This window comes from Dunckerocampus dactyliophorus, chromosome 13 (genome assembly GCF_027744805.1).
Source record: "Dunckerocampus dactyliophorus isolate RoL2022-P2 chromosome 13, RoL_Ddac_1.1, whole genome shotgun sequence".
NCBI lineage: Eukaryota > Metazoa > Chordata > Actinopteri > Syngnathiformes > Syngnathidae > Dunckerocampus > Dunckerocampus dactyliophorus.
The window spans coordinates 17,312,466-17,330,724 of NC_072831.1; the positions used below are offsets into that span (position 1 = coordinate 17,312,466).

General features: G+C 41.9%; 3 protein-coding genes across 3 annotated transcripts; 2 read left to right on the forward strand and 1 right to left on the reverse strand.

Annotated features, from left to right (window-relative positions):
- Positions 1-646: 646 nt before the first annotated feature.
- zbtb8a (zinc finger and BTB domain containing 8A) lies at positions 647-4,905 on the forward strand. The gene is made up of 4 exons (XM_054796750.1): positions 647-810; positions 2,531-3,396; positions 3,475-3,644; positions 3,979-4,905. The coding sequence occupies exons 1-4, from the start codon at positions 746-748 to the stop codon at positions 4,291-4,293; spliced, it is 1,416 nt and encodes a 471-aa protein (XP_054652725.1). The 5' UTR covers positions 647-745; the 3' UTR covers positions 4,294-4,905.
- A 550-nt stretch (positions 4,906-5,455) lies between these two features.
- Positions 5,456-11,879, forward strand: hmgcl (3-hydroxy-3-methylglutaryl-CoA lyase). The gene is made up of 9 exons (XM_054797417.1): positions 5,456-5,584; positions 5,692-5,775; positions 5,939-6,046; positions 6,159-6,254; positions 6,335-6,483; positions 6,553-6,616; positions 8,676-8,864; positions 9,723-9,848; positions 11,313-11,879. Exons 1-9 carry the CDS (start codon positions 5,501-5,503, stop codon positions 11,412-11,414), a joined length of 1,002 nt encoding a protein of 333 aa, XP_054653392.1. The 5' UTR covers positions 5,456-5,500; the 3' UTR covers positions 11,415-11,879.
- Positions 11,880-12,096: 217 nt separating this feature from the next.
- Positions 12,097-16,585, reverse strand: gjb3 (gap junction protein beta 3). Its single transcript, XM_054797418.1, has 2 exons — positions 16,401-16,585; positions 12,097-15,548 (listed from the first exon to the last, which is right to left on the reverse strand). The coding sequence occupies exon 2, from the start codon at positions 15,489-15,491 to the stop codon at positions 14,625-14,627; it is 867 nt and encodes a 288-aa protein (XP_054653393.1). The 5' UTR covers positions 15,492-15,548; positions 16,401-16,585; the 3' UTR covers positions 12,097-14,624.
- Positions 16,586-18,259: the final 1,674 nt, after the last annotated feature.

The following is an 18,259-nucleotide window of genomic DNA, read 5'->3' on the forward strand; positions in this document are numbered from 1 at the left end:
AGCTGCTCGAAGATGGTATCCTTGAACATGTGAAAGGATCTGTGTGTGAAATCAACAGTGATAACATGCATCTTTTTTAATTACAGTTTCATTGAATTCATGTAGCTCATCTTTGTTACTGTATTATTTGTATTTACTGTGTTGTGTACAGTGTAGGTTAGGTGTTAATTTACTGTAGGTAAGGTCCATTTTACACTAAAAATCGACCTGCAACATATAGTAGGAACAAACCTTTGCAAACTGATGACCTGCGTATTAATCAACTGTTTTTGAGAGATTGATGATTGTGAGTGAGAATCTTATTTATGTCCACTCCGTTTTGGTAGTGCTATTTTTACCCATTAATTGAAGGTTGGTTTTGTATGATTGAGTTGTATTTGAGGGTCACTATAAAGAAACATTTTGGTAAAATTAATGTCTTGTAGTTAGTTTTTTTTTTCTTTTGAGGATCTACTACTGCAGATTTAAGAAATCTATGGTTTTAATGAACGTCGCAATTATGTTAAGTCATTTAAGGCATACACTAAAGTTTGAAGACATTATCAAAAAGCATTCATCTGCAAGAACCTAAGCGGGGCGCTGGGGCTTTAAATGGCTGTTTGCACCCTCGGGCACCCAGTTAATAAAACACCCACGTCAGCACAGCGCTCCCGTCTCTCTCGCCGGGTTTCGGTCTTTAGGGCTGAGCAGGAAGTGGCTCACTGTGGACCCTGGACGATAGGAAAAGGCTACAGGAAATAAAAAAATGGACATGGTGGCGGATGTAGGGGCGAATCGGCTCTATCGGGCGTCGGGTGAATCCAACCACCAGTGAGTATCGATGGGTTTTGTCGCGGGGATTAGGCGAGGGGCGTAAACGGGTCCTGGCGATTCCTCGCGCCGTGAGAGAGTCGATGCGTTCGGGCAAGCAAAGAAAATCCTCTCCGCTGCTCGCTATGCTCCGGACCTCCAGCGAGAAGTGTGACTGTGGAGGGGAGGGGGATTCACTTGGATAAAAAAAGCGGGTGTTTCGCCACGTCTAACCTTTAGATGCGTGTACTGCGAATATTATGTATTAGATACCACTAGGTTGTGTTCGGAAATGTCTTTTTTCCATTGTGTGCTGGCCGGAGCCTGAAGTGGGCGTCGCTCCAGGACACAGGGCTGCTCTGGTACGCCGCTGCCCGCTTTACCCTCGCAGGACTGCCGTGCTCCCACGGCGCTCTACCGTTTAACTGGAAATAGAAATACATATTACATTTATTTGGTTAGCTATTCGGGACACCGCGGTGCTATGCGGGCGGGTGGTTATATCGGGCTGTCAGACTGTATCGCATCATTAAAAATGAATGCGCGTCGTAGTCGACATGAGGATGAGAAAATAGGTTACTGTAAATATATATATTTATATATAGTATATATATGAATGTGGTTTATTTTAACCCGAGTGGTCGTGATGTTTCATTCTATCATATTAGGGTCTTGTGTGTTTGAAGTATCGGATTTTCGATGTGTTCCGCGTGTCCATTAAGGGTGATTACATGGATTTGTCACCCGAAGCTCCCTGCCTGGTGTGTCGGGTGTAGCCCAGTTGATGACGGCTTATGATTGACGGTCATTTAAGCCAATGGTAGTGCAGGATTAGCTTCAGTGGGCGGAGCGTGTGCAGGCCTGTCGAGTGTAGACAACAGCAACAATACAATTATACTTCTGTATTAGGGACACACCTGAATTAAGACGTTCAATTTATGAGGTGCACGCATATATTTACATATTCAACGAATTAGGTGCACACACACAGACGCAAGTGACATAGAGATCTGCCTTTGCAAAAATAATAATGATACATTTTGATATGATGATATGCTGAGGTGAGTTGTGTATCTAATATTTTGCACCTCTTATGTCTCTAAGTAAAATAGCCAATGTATCACTACAATGCAAACTCCACCCACAGTCCAACCATCCAGCTGGAGCCTATTCCAGCTGATTTGGGGCAAGTGGCTGGTCCACACCTTGAAAGAGCAACAGTGGATCATCAGGAAGTGAGCCAGAGTTATGAAAGCCAGCTATGTGAATCACTACATTACCAATGACCCTCACAATAGTCCCATCCATCCAGTCGGTGTACACGATTTAACCATTTGGCATTGTAGAATAAGCTCCATAGACACTGAAATGAGTATTGACACTGAAAAAGGTTCAATTGAAAAATAAAACAGACATTTAAAAAAATATTTTATTTGGATTTAGTTTTATTACAATGTGTGTTCGCATTTTCTTTTTTCGAAGATAGTTATATTTTTTCAGCGTCCTTGTTTTTAAATGCCACTTGCTGGTTTTTACTTGGAATGATTTTTTGGAGAAAAGCCGCTCCTGCCGTCCGTTACCTTGTGCTATTTTCAGCAGACCTTTGCCAGATTATGTGAAAAACAAGGATCTGGTTCCATAAAAGTGTACAGGATGCATGCACATGAACTGGCTTGTTGAATGATTAATGAGACAGAGAATTAATGAGGCTCAAATTGTGATGCATTTTGGTGCCCTGCAGGCAGCCTCAGAGATGGTTCAACACGGCCGACATCACGGTGGCTCACCAGACCAGCCTGCTGAAGCAGCTCAACCAGCAGAGGCGTCAGGAGCTCTTCTGTGACTGCAGTGTGCTGGTGGAGGGCCACCTCTTCAGGGCCCACCGCAACGTCTTGTTCGCCAGCAGCGGCTACTTCCGCATGTTGCTCTCCCAGGGGCCCGATGGCATGTCAGAGTCTGTGAACGCCACGTTTGATGTTTTCAGCCCTGAGACGTTCACTGTCATCCTGGATTTCATTTACTCAGGCCAGCTGGACCTCTCCAGTCACAACGTGATTGAGGTGATGTCTGCAGCCAGTTACCTGCAGATGAACAATGTCATCAACTACTGCAAGAATTTCATAAAATCCTCTCTAGACATCAGTGCAAAAGATGAAGACAGCGATCGCTGCCACAGCTTGTCAGAGACATGCAGCTTTACCAGTGGAGCTGGAGAGGAGACAGGAGAGCAGCAGCAGCAGAATGCAGACCCTCGTTCTGTCAGTCCACCACCAGCACTTTGGACCAGGGACAGCTCCAGATCCCATTCTAGCTACATCGGGAAGGACTTGGAGCAAGACATTTCAGCATTGAAGACTAACCCTAACAGTCCTGCCAATGAGCTCAACACAGACATAGAGGACCCACAGGACCCTTTGTACACTTTGCCAGTGTCTGAGCGGCGGCGTTCCAGAGGTGCGAATAAGAGGAAGGCGGCCAACAACACCCGCTCGAACCAGAATGAAGACCTGGACATCCAGGAGGCGAGGACACAAAAGGCAGAGAAGGCCGAGGAGCTTTACAACAATTTGCCACCTATTGTGGGTGTTATAGGACACTTTAACAAAGGTGAGCAGACACATATAAAAATAGACAAACCATTCCAGCGACTGACAAAAAATAAACACTTCCTCCTTTTCTTTACAGAGTCCAACCCCATAATGCGCTTCAAATGCCCCTTCTGCACACACACGGTGAAGAGGAAGGCAGACCTGAAGCGTCACTTGCGCTGTCACACGGGCGAGAGGCCGTATCCCTGCCAGGCCTGCAATAAGCGCTTCACACGCCTGGAGCACCTACGCAGCCACTTTGAGACAGTATGCACATCTTCCACCTAGAAATGATGTTAACAATCACGCTAAAATAGCAGAATGACTGTATTATTGTGTGTGTGTGTACACCACATGGACAAAGGAATTGGAGCACCTATGATAGCAAAAATGGACCACAATATGGAATTGGTCCCTCTTATTCAGCTATAAAAAGCATCAGATGCTGATGCTGGACTAGAGGGGCCTGCTCACAATCTCTGTTCTAGTTCATCCAAAAGGTGTTTGATGATGGCATGTCCCAATATATTTGTCCATAACGTGTATATACATACATATACTGTATGTCCAATAGATCTGATTTCTCACATCTTGTTGTCAGATTCATCAAGCCAGGAAACTGGTGTGCAGAAAGTGTAAGTGTCCGGTGACGGAAGAGACAGGGCACGTGGTGTGTGAGGGCACAAGGCGCTTCCGCATGTGCGCCACATGCATCCAGGAAGTGGGCTGCGACAGTATGCCCATGGACACTCTGGAGGGAACCAACGAGGAGCCGGCTCTGTTATTGGGCGTGGACGGCGAGGAGGAGGAGAGTAACAGGGCCTGGATGGCTACAGATGACGACGACCTGGCAGAGGACTCGGGGGCCGACCTCATCATTCAACAAGTGGATGACAGCGATGAGGAGCTGCAGTGATATTGGACCAAAGTGTGTGTGTGTTTGCTTTAGAGTGTGTGTGCAGAGGCATGTGCAAATATTGACTGTGGGTGAGCATGTTCAAGCCATACCTGAGAATGTATGCTTCAAATATGTCATCTCTTGATGTAAATATATACCTTTATCATACAGTATGCATTCACTATTATCTTGTCAGCTTAATAACTGGCTGATCACTAATTTAAAAGAGATTTTTTGTACTTTTGTGACAAGCTCCTTTGTTAAGTCTTATCATGTATATGCAGTATCCAAAGCATGCATACCAAGTTTTTTTTTGTTGCTTTGTGTAAGTGTTATAATATGATGTCATTTTTTTTTATAATGGGAACCTTTTTGCTTTTTTATCAGTCAGCTTTGGTGAAAGTTGGCACTTGAGCAAGACAAAACAAGAAGGAATGAATAATGGAGGACTGAATGATTTTCTGTTTCTACCCATGTCTTGCTTGTTTTGTTCACTTAAATATGCACTATGATGTATAACCAATTATAATTTATTTCCTTTTTTACTTTTAAACACATTAAAGATATTTTTCTAGACTTCAATGAGTAGAAATGTCATCCTGAATCAACAAAAAAGACCTTAATCCAGGTGTGTCCAAAGTCCGGCCCGGGGGACATTTGTGGCCAGCATTTAAGTTTTTATTGTCATATTCTAAACACAAAATTAAGCATAATTTGCTTTGTCAGCCATAACACAGAGTTGCCACTGCGCTAACTACAAAGCATATTTGACCTACATTGCATTGATTTTAGCATGTAATTAAGTAGACAAAAGATGAAAAATAAATATCCGCCGCATACGTCATTTTTTTGGACACCCTGCCTTAAACAGTATTAAAAATGTCAGTAATTAATTGCACGCATTTTGTATCCTGCATGGTTTAAGATAATCAAACACCTTACCACACAGTAAACATGAGTGACATGATTAATGTTCACTTATATTTGCATTATATTTATACTACATTGATTCGCATAATCTCTTGACACAGGTCCAAGTCAACATTGACCGAGGTAAAAAACTTGCACGTAGTAATCTTCACATTGTGACAGTATGTGCAAGTGTAGCCAATGTCAATGTGTGCTAAGCAATCATTGACCGCTAGATGGCGTCACGCGCCGCTCATTTAGCTGAGCGGCCCAGGAGACGAAGAAGAAGTGACGTCAGACTCGAGCCAGAGCCAACATGGCGGCCGTGTTGAGGTTTGTCAACAAAAATGCTTCAGCAGCAATGGGACAGCAATACTTGTTATTGAGCCTTGCAGCAAAGGTCAGAACAACTTCCACCAAGTTAAATTATTCATTTTCAGTGGGCTAAAAAGCGTAGTCAATCGTTGTTATCCTTAAATCACAGAAGTATTGTGTGTGTTCGTGTAGGCTGGGGTGAGAGCAGGTCAGACCTTCCCGCAGAGAGTGAAAGTAGTGGAGGTGGGACCCAGAGATGGTCTTCAGAACGAAAAGGTAACTTTGAATACATTTTGGTATATTACACACACACACACACACACACACACACACACACACACTATTTGATCATTGATAGTTTTTTGGGTCTAAAGTGGGTCTAATGTTCTTCTGAGGGGTTTTCATCCACTTCGATCTTGTTTCACCCTATTCTTGTTAGACTATTGTCCCAACAGAAACAAAAATCCATTTGATAGACATGTTGTCAGAATCTGGGCTGTCAGTAGTAGAAGCCACCAGCTTTGTATCACCCAAGTGGGTTCCACAGGTGAGTGAGTATCTTCTCTCTCTGTGATTGACATGCAAAATGGTACGACTGCAGTCCCACCCATGAAAGTGAGCACTAATTGGTTTCTGTGTTGATGTTTTCTATTTTCCAGATGGCCGACCAGGTGGAGGTAATGAAGGGGATTTGTAGGAAACCTGGGGTGTCTTATCCTGTCCTCACCCCCAACCTAAAGGGCTTCCAGGCTGCTGTGGGTATCAAGAAACTTTAGTCCAGATCATCTCCTTCTTATATGTTACAATGATCTTTCCCTATTCTGGCGTCATGCAGGTGAAGGCGGGAGCCTCAGAGGTTGCCATATTTGGTGCTGCATCAGAGCTGTTCAGTAAAAAGAACATCAACTGCTCAGTGGATGAGAGTTTGCAGCGCTTTTCTGAGGTCATGCAAGCTGCTAAAGAGGCAGGAGTGCCAGTAAGAGGGTAAGATGATTTTGTGACATGAAACATACTTTCTTCATGAACACGCATGCTTTTTTATTCACCCTACAGCTATGTGTCATGCGTTCTTGGCTGCCCGTACGAAGGCAAGGTCGCTCCTGCCAAAGTTGCACATGTGAGTAGTTGTTGGTTAAAACCCTGAAGTTCTTTATTGTTGTTACGTTCAGGCAGACCTGCCCACATGTATGCAAGTATTTTGACTTTAGAAAAGGCTTATAAGCTTTGCTGCACTCCCGGTACACATTTTGTTGCATTTTGCCTGTTTCAGTTTCAAGTTCAATCTCTGAAACCTGGATTATGTTCCTGTGTCGAGGCACCAGCGTGCACCTTTGTCTGCAAAACCTCTGGCGTAACGTGACCTAAAAAAAATATATATATATATATATAAACTCACGCTGTGGCAATGTGGACTGTAAAGACTGTGATTAGTTGGCTTTTAGTGCATTATTTCCTGTGTAAATACAACTCGTTCAGAGGGCCTGTAGCCCACCTCCACGACCGCTGTCTCCTCTGTTTTCAGCTTAACATTTGCAATAAGAATGACTTGTAACACATCTATTACTTCCAGTTGCGCTAACACGCCTCTTCTCTCTTTAATTAGCATCATTTGCTCACTAACAAGCTAATTACTCTATTATAGCTTTGGTTGCTCACAGAGTTGACGTCATGCTTTTCATTGTAGAAATAAAATTAAACAGAAAAAAACATTACAAATTGGAAAAATCAAGCCAAAGTCATAATGTATTGAGAAAAACATGAAGTGTTGATATTAATAACTAATAATAACAAAGCTTTGTTATACAGTATATGTTATAAATGCGGGTGTGGCTAGTACTCATAACATTTCTTCAAGATTGGCGGCTCTGAAAAAGTACTGTAATTTGCGGACTATTGAGCACACCTGAATAATAAGCCGCACCCACTAAATTTAAAGCAAAAGAAAAGATTTGTACATATAAGCCGCATCTGTCTATAAGCCGCAGGTGTCCACGTCGTAACATGGGATATTTACCACACAGAAGGATGTTACCCAAAATTTTTTAAACTTTTAATTAAAGTAATGCTTTTTTTTTTTCAAAACACTGCCAAACAGTGCGTGTAACACAGCTGGTTAAACAGTAGCCTACCAGAAAGGTCATTCATTGCTGTCTTCTTCTTGCTTGTCGGAATTGAACAGCCTCACAATTTCTTCATCACACATGTGTTGCTGTCTCTCGCTCTTTCGTTGTCGCTCTCGGTGTCACTTTTGTCTCGAGGCAAATAAGCCCCATCAGGCAGTAGTCCAGCCTTTCGAAACTGTTCCATGCTGTCAGGATCCACTGGCAGACTTGATCAACAGTTGAAACTTGAAAGCTGCGTCATATGCATTTCTTCGTGTGTTCTCTATGATGAGGAGGGTGTGTGCATGAAGCGCAAAATGGCCGTTCTGAAGTATACACGATGTCGTGAGATTACAACATGACCATAAATTAGCCGCATCACTGTATAAGCCGCAGGGTCCAAAGCATGAGAAAAACGTAGCGGTTTATAGACCAGAACATACGGTTAGCCCTTTAAGGACATGACATCTTTGCTACATACAGTCATAGAAAAAATTATTAGACTACTTTGTTTCTTCAGTTTCTTGTTCAGTTTCTTGTACAACTTAAGGTACATTTGTTTGGACAAATGTAATGATGACAACAAAACTAGCTCATAAGAGTGTAATTTAGTGTGTAAAATAGTTTTTGTAAGACCTTGAGTGATTTTGGTTATTATCTAGAAAACCCTGGAAATAGGTAGATATCAACTATTATGTCAAACTTTTATGAGCTATTTTTGTTGTTACAATTAATATTTGTCCAGACAAATATACCTTTAGTTGTCCCAGGCATTCAAAGTTACAACAAACTGAAGAAACAAGGGTCGTCTAATAATGTCTTTAGATGACTAGTTGTGTTTGTCACCTTTGATCTTCCTGCAGAAAAAAGTTTAATATTTTGGACTAAGGGTTAGAGCTGAGGAAAGTAATAGCTTACCAAGTAAAACACAACAACAAAGCACGAATGCCTGTCTCTTTCAGGCATTCAATTAGAACAGTACCTCCTCTCAATAAAAATGAGTGCATATTTGAGGTAGTAGTAATAGATGTGTTCAATTATTCCAAGTGATGCGACATTACATTTTCTTTGCAGGTGGCCAAGCGTTTGTACTCCATGGGCTGCTATGAGATTTCCCTCGGCGACACGATCGGTGTTGGCAATCCAGGCAGCATGCAGGAAATGCTGGAGGTGGTGAGCCGAGAAGTGCCAGTTGATGCCCTGGCGGTGCACTGTCATGACACGTACGGCCAGGCCCTCGCTAATATCCTTGTAGCCTTGCAGGTCTGTTGTTTCACTTACATTCGAAATGGAATACAGTGTTCCCTCGCGCCATCGCGGTTCACCGTTCGCGGACTTGCTGTTTCACAGATTTTTTTGTGTGCAATTTTACAGGCCGAACTTGGCCCTTTAAGAAGAAATGCACTGTGGGACGTTGAGTGTTGTAGTTCTGTGCTTTAGCAGGAAGCGGCGGTGTCTCTCTATTCTCTCTCTTCTGTCTGCACCGCCCATTGTCTTCTGCGTCTTGATTGGCTGTAGACCATTGTCAATCAATCTCCTTTGTGTCGTCTTCTGTTGTGGTCATGGCTACCAAACTAGCTAACCGTGTGAGCTGCTTGTTAACCGCCATTGCTGTAAACAATAGATGAAACAGAAGAAGCGAACCGTGTGAGGAAAATACGACGACAGGAGCAATGTTTTAACAAGGATACAAAAATGCTACAGTCCAACAGCGCCAGAACGATGAGGCACAGTCAGGGGAGTGAAATACGCGTCAGTCACTTAATAATTTATTGTCCAACCTAGTAGGTTGATCATTAACATTTAAACGAAATTAGAACTTTGAGGATGTTTAAACCAGAGAGAAATGTGATAAAATGTTAATGCCTGTCTGAGAAAAGTGTATGGAGAGGGGTTTTACAGCCTTAAAACATATAATAATTGTACAAAAATATAGCTGGCTACTTCGCGGACTTCACGTATTTTGGGAACCTATCCCCCACGATAAACGAGGGAACACTGTATTCAAATACATGTTGTTATAACATGGGCACACCTGTACCTGTTTCAAAATGCAGCCTTTGCAAAGATAAAAATGCACAGTTGAGTTAAATATGATATTTGATTTATTTTTGTTTGCAGATGGGAGTCAGCGTGGTGGACTCTTCAATAGCTGGGCTGGGAGGTTGCCCGTACGCACAAGGAGCTTCTGGGAATGTTGCAACGGAGGATGTTGTCTACATGCTTCATGGACTTGGGATTCAAACTGTAAGCAGGCCCACTTTGTCGCTATCATAGTGCAGCAGTTGCTTGTGCTTGGTCACTAGGAACCATGATGTTTGAGGGCGTACACAAACTGGGTCAGTTGACTCAGAAAACCAGGCATGTTCAAAGTGCTGTCCGGGGACTTTGGTACCCACGGCACATTCTGAAAATGTAATTTCACAAAATAACTTTAAATAACATGGCAATGTCAGCCATCATTTTACAAAATAAAGTCAAAATATTAATTTATTCATTCATTTGGGTCGCGGTGGTATGCTGGAGCCTATCCCAGCTGACTTCGGGCAAGAGGCAGGGTACACCCTGGACTGGTCGCCAGCCAATTGCAGGGCACATATAGACAATGTTAATAAATGGAATATTTTGGTAGTTAGAGCATAGAAAACCTGGTAATGACTTTCTAAATACAGTTTTTAACATTATTGGAGACTGCAATAACACGCCTATACACATTTTACGCTCTTATTATTCATTGTTTACATCAGATTGCGCAACTCTTATGCTGCAGGTACTGGAAATGACCGCTAGCTAGCAAACTAACCAGTTAGCCTCGAGTTGATTTTGTTTAAACTTAAAAAGACAAAAACTTACCACTTCCACACTATCATGTCGGACATGCCATGGCTGACTTCATGCAGTCTTAAGGTAATGTAATGCAAGCTAATGTCTCATCAATGTTATGTGTTAGTACTGCCGCCTAGTGACCAGAATACCACATATCACATGTATGTCAAAATGTTTTGACGTACATAGACCATATGCTACCACGAAACAGCTATCATTAATTAATTAATTTCAGAAAAAACGCAAAGTCAAAATATTAAGAGAACAAAAGCTGTATTGTAACAAGGAAAAAAAATTGCAATTTTATGAGAATAGATTAATACAGTATTATAAAAATAACGTTGTTAGTAGCAAAGTGTTGAAATACTAAAGAAAAAATGTCAATTTCAAAAAGTCGTAATATGAGAAACAAAAAAAACAAAGTTGTACGTTTTTGAAAATTGGGGTTATGGATGGAAAAGGTTATCATATCATGAGAATAAAGTCAAAATACTATGGGAATAAAGTCATAAAATTACTAAAACAACATTTACAAAGCTTATTTAAGAAGAATATTGAAGTATTTGGGGGAGGGAATAAAAGAGGAAAGACTGAAATTTATACAAGGGTTTGAATCCCTATTTGGGCATCTCAATGTGTTGTTTGACTGGGTTTTCTCCGGCTTCCTCCCACATCCCAAAAATTGACGCTAGGTATGAATGTGAGTTTGTCTATGTGTGCGGCCAAAGTCAGCTGGGATAGACTCCAGCTCACCCATGACTCTAATGAGGACTCGTGGTATAGAAAATGGATGAATGGATGGACAGATGTCGTTATTGAATGTATAAGACACATTTGGTTAGATCATTGGAATAGTTCAACTTTAAAGTATGTGCTTCTTCCAAGGGAGTGGACCTCTCCAAACTGATGGATGCAGGAGCTTTCATCTGTCGAAGCCTCAACAAGAAGACCGGTTCTAAAGTGGCACAGGCCACCTGCAAACTGTAGGAAAGAACCGAACGGCGAGGTACCTAATGAGCACAGTCAAGCCAGAGACCATCAGGTGTTGTCTTCCTCCTCATCACCTTCATGTTATCATGACGCACATGACAACTAGTAGTTCAAGTTGTCATTGTCTGATGGCGTAGCTGCAACAGTGCCTTAAATAGAGCCGGTCCTGACGTCTGCAGAGGACAGGCTTTCCTCTGTGGTTGTGTTGCTACTAACCTGACTTTATGGACAGTTGAGCTAAATGTGAAGCCGCTGTTGATGTCAGGAAAAGACACAAGTGTTTGATGGTCCTTTGTGTGCATTAATTACTGTCCTCCAATATGATCTTATGAGTTTTTAATAATATGGGTCTTTAAGTATCCCTTATATTTATTTTTAAAAATGCCATTGGATATACTGTATATAAAGTTGTGAATGACTGAAATAAACTGAAATAAATTTTGTAAGAGTGTCACAAGATGAGATGATGCACATGATTGGATCCACGAGAACGAGACAAGGTGACATTTTAACATTCATTTTAAGAACAGTACAATGACAAAATATGACTGGATAAACAAACTGTTCTGTTTAACTAAGTCATAAAACAATGTTGTGTTTAGAAATGTTTATTGTCCCACAAATTGACGCTAAACAACATTCTGGTCAACATTTTTTGAGACCAAATAAACCACTGTGATGATAATATCCATCAATCCATCCATCTTCTATGCCGCTTATCCTCACTAGGGTTGCGGAGGTATGCTGGAGCCTATTCCAGCGGACTTTGGGCGAGAGGTGGGGTACACCCTGGGCGGGTGGCCAGCCAATGGCAGGGCACATATAGACAAACAACCATTCACACTCACATTCATACCTATGGACTATTTAGAGTCACCAATTAACCTAACATGCATGTTTTTGGAATGTGGGAGGAAACCCACACACACACGGGGAGAACATGCGAACTGCACACAGAAATGCCCAACAGAGATTCAAACCCACGTCTTCCCGATCTCCTGACTGTGTGGCCAACATGCTAACCACTAGCTCACTGTGTGGCCCGTGATCATAATATATAATAATAACAATAAATATAATAATGCAATATTTATTGTAGTATGTCATCTTTCACCCTGTAAAGTTGCGGAATTGGCGTTTATGAGATTTTCTCACAGGCAATTCGTACTGTCTGTTTATTAGTTATTAGTATTAACATTTGAGCTTTTTCTAGTTGCATTATGCCTTTTTGCTCTTTTTTTTTTACACTTTTTCTGGGTTTTTGTTATTCCTGCAATGAGCCACGTTCCACAGGTGGCCTCTGCGCCACACTTTGGACACCCATTCATGTTCGGCGAGCCCAGATTGTCTTGTTTTTCCAGGAAGACGAGGTGTTTCCAGGCGACAGAAGAGTGTGTCCAAGTGCTGTCTTCTTGACTCTGTCAAGCTGCATTGTGGAGGGGATTATGCAGCTTTCAGGCCAGCATCAAACCGGCATTGCACGGCAATACTTATGTACAATAAGAGGTGCGGCGACGGATACTTGAAACTAGAAACACTTCCTGACTTTCACTTTTAATGTGCACCCCTACTCGCTAAATATAGCAACGATGTCTCTAAATTGTCAACACGAATCTCTTGAATGTATGAGGTGTATTATCAAGCGGAACCAGTGATTGTAAAGTTGGTGCTCAGCCAAATATAACAAGCATAAATGGAACCGCTCTGTGATTAAGGGTCCAGACAAGCCCAAACATCTATGTTTTTTGAGCTGACAAATCTTAAGTACCTTTGCTCAAATGTAGAATTACTACTGCTTCTGCTTGGCTACAGCTGTCCCTACTTGCCATTTTTCGTTCCTGGAACATTTGACGACAGGAAAAACAGCCACACGTCACTTGCTGAAGCTGGGAACTCCGAGGTAGGTTGGATTACAAGGTCTATAGTGAGCGTTAAGTGTGGGTGTCATTCATAAATGCCATAGTTGATTGATTGAATTTGATTGGCTTCTGGCTGCCCTGTTCTCACCAGACAGATTTTCTCCAAACAGAAATCTCACGTGTTTTAATCTGAATCATTGAGTCTGTTTCATGACATTGCTATAAGCAAACTTCCTAACTTAATAGTTATTCAACCTGATCAGGATTCGGACATGTTTTGCATTTCATTTCTTCAGTTTGTTAAGGAAGTCATTTAGAGTAAACAGTTTCCTTTTTCCTGCCACGCCAAATCGGAACCTGTCTGACAGGCAGGCTGAGATTCTTACTGTGGACTTGAGACTGCTCCTAAAAGTATCCAAAATACTTTGTCATCATGATTCGCAGCTCCATTAAATAACATCATTTCGTGTTCTAATTACGTCTGGTGACGGTTGATGTTGGAGGGCGGGAGGAGGGAGTTCACAGTGTGGTGTCTCTAACCAGACATGAGGCATTAGTTCAATAAATTTAATATGTATAAAAATAAACAAGTGTTAAACACATATGGTACAATTGGGGGACAGTGATATCAGTCCACTACCCCTGGAGTGTTATCCCGCACAGCACTCGACAGCAGCATTCCTTTCTCCTGATTTAAATCAACAGTGGTCTTAGAAGGAGGTGAGGTTGTGTACAAAAAAGCTAAAACACACAATGAGAGGCAGGTAATGCATTTTCTCACCTTTATAGGTCCAGTCATGTTAAAAAAAAACACTGAAAAACAAGTTTTGGGGCCAGTTAGCATACTTGTAAGCACAGTTCTCAGCCTTAGTCGTGTGTCCACATTCCAGAATCATTACCACTCTTCAGTAACCTGGGCCCTGCTCGCAGGTGTCATCGTTATATCAACATGTGAACGTTGCAAATGAAGTAGAAAAGCTGGATGAAATGTACAGCCGAATACACCTCTGTCATACCTCCCTGTGCGCTCACAACTCGCCTCACAATACAGAGCGAGAAGACTGCGACTGAAAAGGTATAAAGACCATTGTGTTCCAGAAGAATGCCACGTACGGTATTTATAAGAAATCAATGTGCTGTATTGGCGATGATGACTTACAAAGTTCATAAGCTTGGAAAGAGTCTTAAGGTGTGGACGCGGGGGCCCAACAGGATTGTCGCTGGCGGTCAATGACTCAACTTTCACACGCACTACGGCTTGGCTTGCAGTTGCGAATGTGTGTATGAAATGAGTCATGACCCAAAGCACTGCTCGTGTTTTTCATCTTCAGGTCTCCTTTGGGTAGGCTCAGTAAGGAAGGGACAAATTTGGAGCAGAGGCCCGAATCTTCTCCTCAAGCTTCAGCTTGGAAAGTCTGTACTCTGGTTTGTTTGCCAATTTGAACGACGGAGGCTTGTCCTTCAGGTCCATCTTGGAGGGAGGCTGGACACAGTTGTTGAAGGTTTCGTCCTTGTGCTCGTCATGGAGAGGCACAAGGATGTTCTGGCTGCGCCGCTTGTGTTTGTTTGCAATTCTTACAATTCGCTTGGAGATGAGGTAAATGATCTCGCAGATGTTGAGTACAATGCAGAGCGCAGAAGCCCCCACCATGAAGTAGGTGAAGACTTTCTTCTCAGTGGGGTGGCCGATGTAGCAGTCCACAATGTTGGGGCAAGGCAGCACCTCGCACTTGACCAGCCTGGGCAGGTAGAAGCTGTCGTAGACATAGTGGAGGATGTAGAGGAAGGCCGCTTCGATACCCGTCTTGACAAAAAGGCTGATGAGGTATGTCCACCACAAGCCGCCGTGCTTCTTGCCCGTATTGTTGTATAGCTTGGCGGTCTCGCCGTGCTTAGCTCGGTGCTTGCGCTCACGGTCGTCGCGGTAGGCCACGTGCATCACCACCATGAAGGACGGGCAGGTGATGAAGATGAGCTGGAGGGCCCACAGACGAATGTGAGAGATGGGGAAGAAGTGGTCATAGCAGACGTTGGAGCAGCCGGGCTGCTTGGTGTTGCAGTCAAAGTCCTTCTGCTCATCGCCCCACACCCGCTCAGCCGCCACCACGTACACCATCACCCTGAAGACGAACACCACAGAGAGCCATATGCGCCCGAAGGCTGTGGAGTACTTGTTCACCCCGCTTAGGAGCGCTTGGAAGGTCTTCCAGTCCATGTCTTTGGCTGGCGGTAGTCAAATATCTCCTTGTTGGAAGTCTTCTTCTTTACGAGGCTTGAAGCGGAAGGAGAGGACAAGCTTTTCAAATTCACTTGATCAAAGTTTTGATATAATCACTCAAGGACACATTCATAGTGTGGCGGAACATTTACAGTACAACAACACAACAATATGACAAGGCCACACCAGTTGAACCAACCCTGACTGGTTATATGATTATTAGCATGATATTATTTTACCATAGATTCAGTCCGGTTGCCACATAGAACTAAAATTCACTTATTTTCACATATCTTCCCATTAAGTACATTTTGCCATACGTCGGTGATTTTCCACTGGTAAAAAACACCTACTGATATTCCTCATAGGTGTTGCGTAACTTCAACCCTATTTTAACGAAGATTTCTTGTTAACATAACTGATAAGGTACAGTTAAGGGTAGATTTGATTCATTTTAATACATGTAAAACTATCAGGGTTTACTCCATGCTATTTATTTACATAATTTAAAAAAAGGTCAAATTAGTTGAATGCTGGTTTACACTATTTACTACAGATATACACTATTTTTTTTAAATAGTTGATACTTTTTATGCTGACAAAGATGTTACACACAAGCAATGGGCATATTGATGTGTAACCACTCATTTTATACAGTAAACTCCTACTAAGTACATTTAGTCATGCCACAAAAACGTGGCTTTAACGCAGAAGAAACCATAGAAAACACCCCCCATTATGCACAAGCTTTTCCCTTACTGTTCTTGGCATGTTCGATTCTACTTAATGATATCAATCATATAAATAAGCATTGACGTGTTAAGTTGAAGGTTTCCAGTTGGCCAGAAACGTGAATTGACAGACTGCATCCAAACGCACCAGAAGAAATTGAAGTTGTCATCTTACCAACAAAAAAGAAAAAAAAAAGACTTCTTTAGTCCATTTTAAATCAAGACGACGATCGGTTCAACGTGTGTCCTGCACATTCAGTCCATTCTTTTTGGAAATCCTTTGGAGCCGCGAAGAAGAAGAAGACAGGTAGACAAAAGCAGGCTTGAGAAATGTGTGTTTGTGTGTGTGTGTGTGTGTGTGTGTGTTTGTGGGTGTGGTTAGAATCCAACAAGAAAAAGAGCAGATGTTCCTCCCTTCTTTGCATGTCTCATACCAGGAGTGGACGATACTACTCATTTTGGTATCGACCCGATACCAAGTAACGATACCCTTTCAAGAGCATTGATTTTTTTTGTTTGTTTTGCGTATTAACTTGTTGATCAGAATATAATAAGAATAAAACACAAAATAAAGATTTTAGGCAAATGAAAATAAATACAGTAAACCCTCGTTTGTCGTGGTTAACTGGAGGATTTCCACACAGTAGAATTCCTTATTTATAAAAGGAATATTTCCGCAGTTAGAGCACAGGAAACATGTTTACAACCTTCTAAATACGGGTTTTAACATTATTAGAGATTAAATAACACTCCACAGTCCGCCAAGTATTACCCACTATAGTACACATAGCAAAAATAAGACATATTAGACATAACATAGACTAGTATTAGGAGAGTTCCTTGTTTTTTTTCTGGACAGCGTACTTCCTGCCGTGGCTATTGTCTCCTAATAATTGCTGACAGGGTAATTACTGACACCTAGTGACCAGCGTACAATACTACAGATGACATCTTCTGAATGCCTTATATTTATATTTTCCTTCATTTATCAATTTTCATACTTGAAAATGCTTAATTTATGCCCAGAATATGTAACATTTGCTTAAATTGCATATTTGAAAACAAATAATAGGCCACAGTCTACCATGAAACAGCGGTCATTTATTAATTATTTTAAAAAAATTGTGAGGATACGCGGAATAGAAAACGGATGGATGGGTGATAGAGTGAAGCCGTGAAGTGGCAAGGGATTGCCTGTATTTTCATCATCATGCTTATTATGAACAATTGAAATATATATAAATACAACAGTATAAGACAAATAGCAACAAAATAATATGATTATTTCCTTTCTCCCTTTTATTACCTACGATTGTTTGAACAAAACAAAAATGTCAATATTGCTCAGTGAGCTAAACAAAATAAAAATAAAAACAACCTACAGGCTCTCGTTTAAACAATATGACAACATGAACGAATGCAACAACATGAACAACACAATGAAAAACACAGACAGATATTTGTGACAGTATTCATAGATCAGACCTGAAAAATATTGATACCATCAGCCTAGTGATCCTTCCCTTGGTATCAATGTTGTGGATATTCAAATCGACCCGCCCACCCCAACTGTCCTTCTTTCCACGACATGTCACACTTCACACCAACTACGGAATGCTTGAAAAGAATCTAAATGGTGTAAAACTCTTCAAAGTCACATTTCATGACCTGAAGTCACCTTTCCTTGTTGCGTGTCTTTTCAGTGCACGTACTGCGCTTCTGCTCAGCGACTGCGCCTTGTGAGCAGTGTTTTGTGCTCCATGTTACCAAGGGCCGACGCGTTCTTTTGTCCTAACCTGTTTCAACATGCCTCACAGATGGTGAGACAGACACACCCTCCACTGAATACATGCATGCGCCAACATTTCAACATATTGTCTTCTTGTGGATGTCTGGCCGTGCGTCATTTCAACGACCAAGGTGTAGCTCATGATGGTACGATATCATCGCACTATTTCATTTCTATCGCAATACAACCATTGCGTGGTGATCAATATCCAACCCTTGGACAAAAAAAGGTTATGACTGCAAGCA

Excerpts from the sequence above, each read along its gene's own strand:
- gjb3 (XM_054797418.1), bottom strand. The coding sequence starts at position 15,491 with ATGGACTGGAAGACCTTCCAAGCGCTCCTAAGCGGGGTGAACAAGTAC.
- hmgcl (XM_054797417.1), top strand. The coding sequence starts at position 5,501 with ATGGCGGCCGTGTTGAGGTTTGTCAACAAAAATGCTTCAGCAGCAATG. Across the intron at positions 6,484-6,552 it reads GCAGGAGTGCCAGTAAGAGG|CTATGTGTCATGCGTTCTTG; the intron begins GTAAGATGATTT and ends TTCACCCTACAG. Across the intron at positions 8,865-9,722 it reads ATATCCTTGTAGCCTTGCAG|ATGGGAGTCAGCGTGGTGGA; the intron begins GTCTGTTGTTTC and ends TTTTGTTTGCAG.
- zbtb8a (XM_054796750.1), top strand. The coding sequence starts at position 746 with ATGGACATGGTGGCGGATGTAGGGGCGAATCGGCTCTATCGGGCGTCG. Across the intron at positions 3,397-3,474 it reads TATAGGACACTTTAACAAAG|AGTCCAACCCCATAATGCGC; the intron begins GTGAGCAGACAC and ends TTTTCTTTACAG. Across the intron at positions 3,645-3,978 it reads TACGCAGCCACTTTGAGACA|ATTCATCAAGCCAGGAAACT; the intron begins GTATGCACATCT and ends TCTTGTTGTCAG.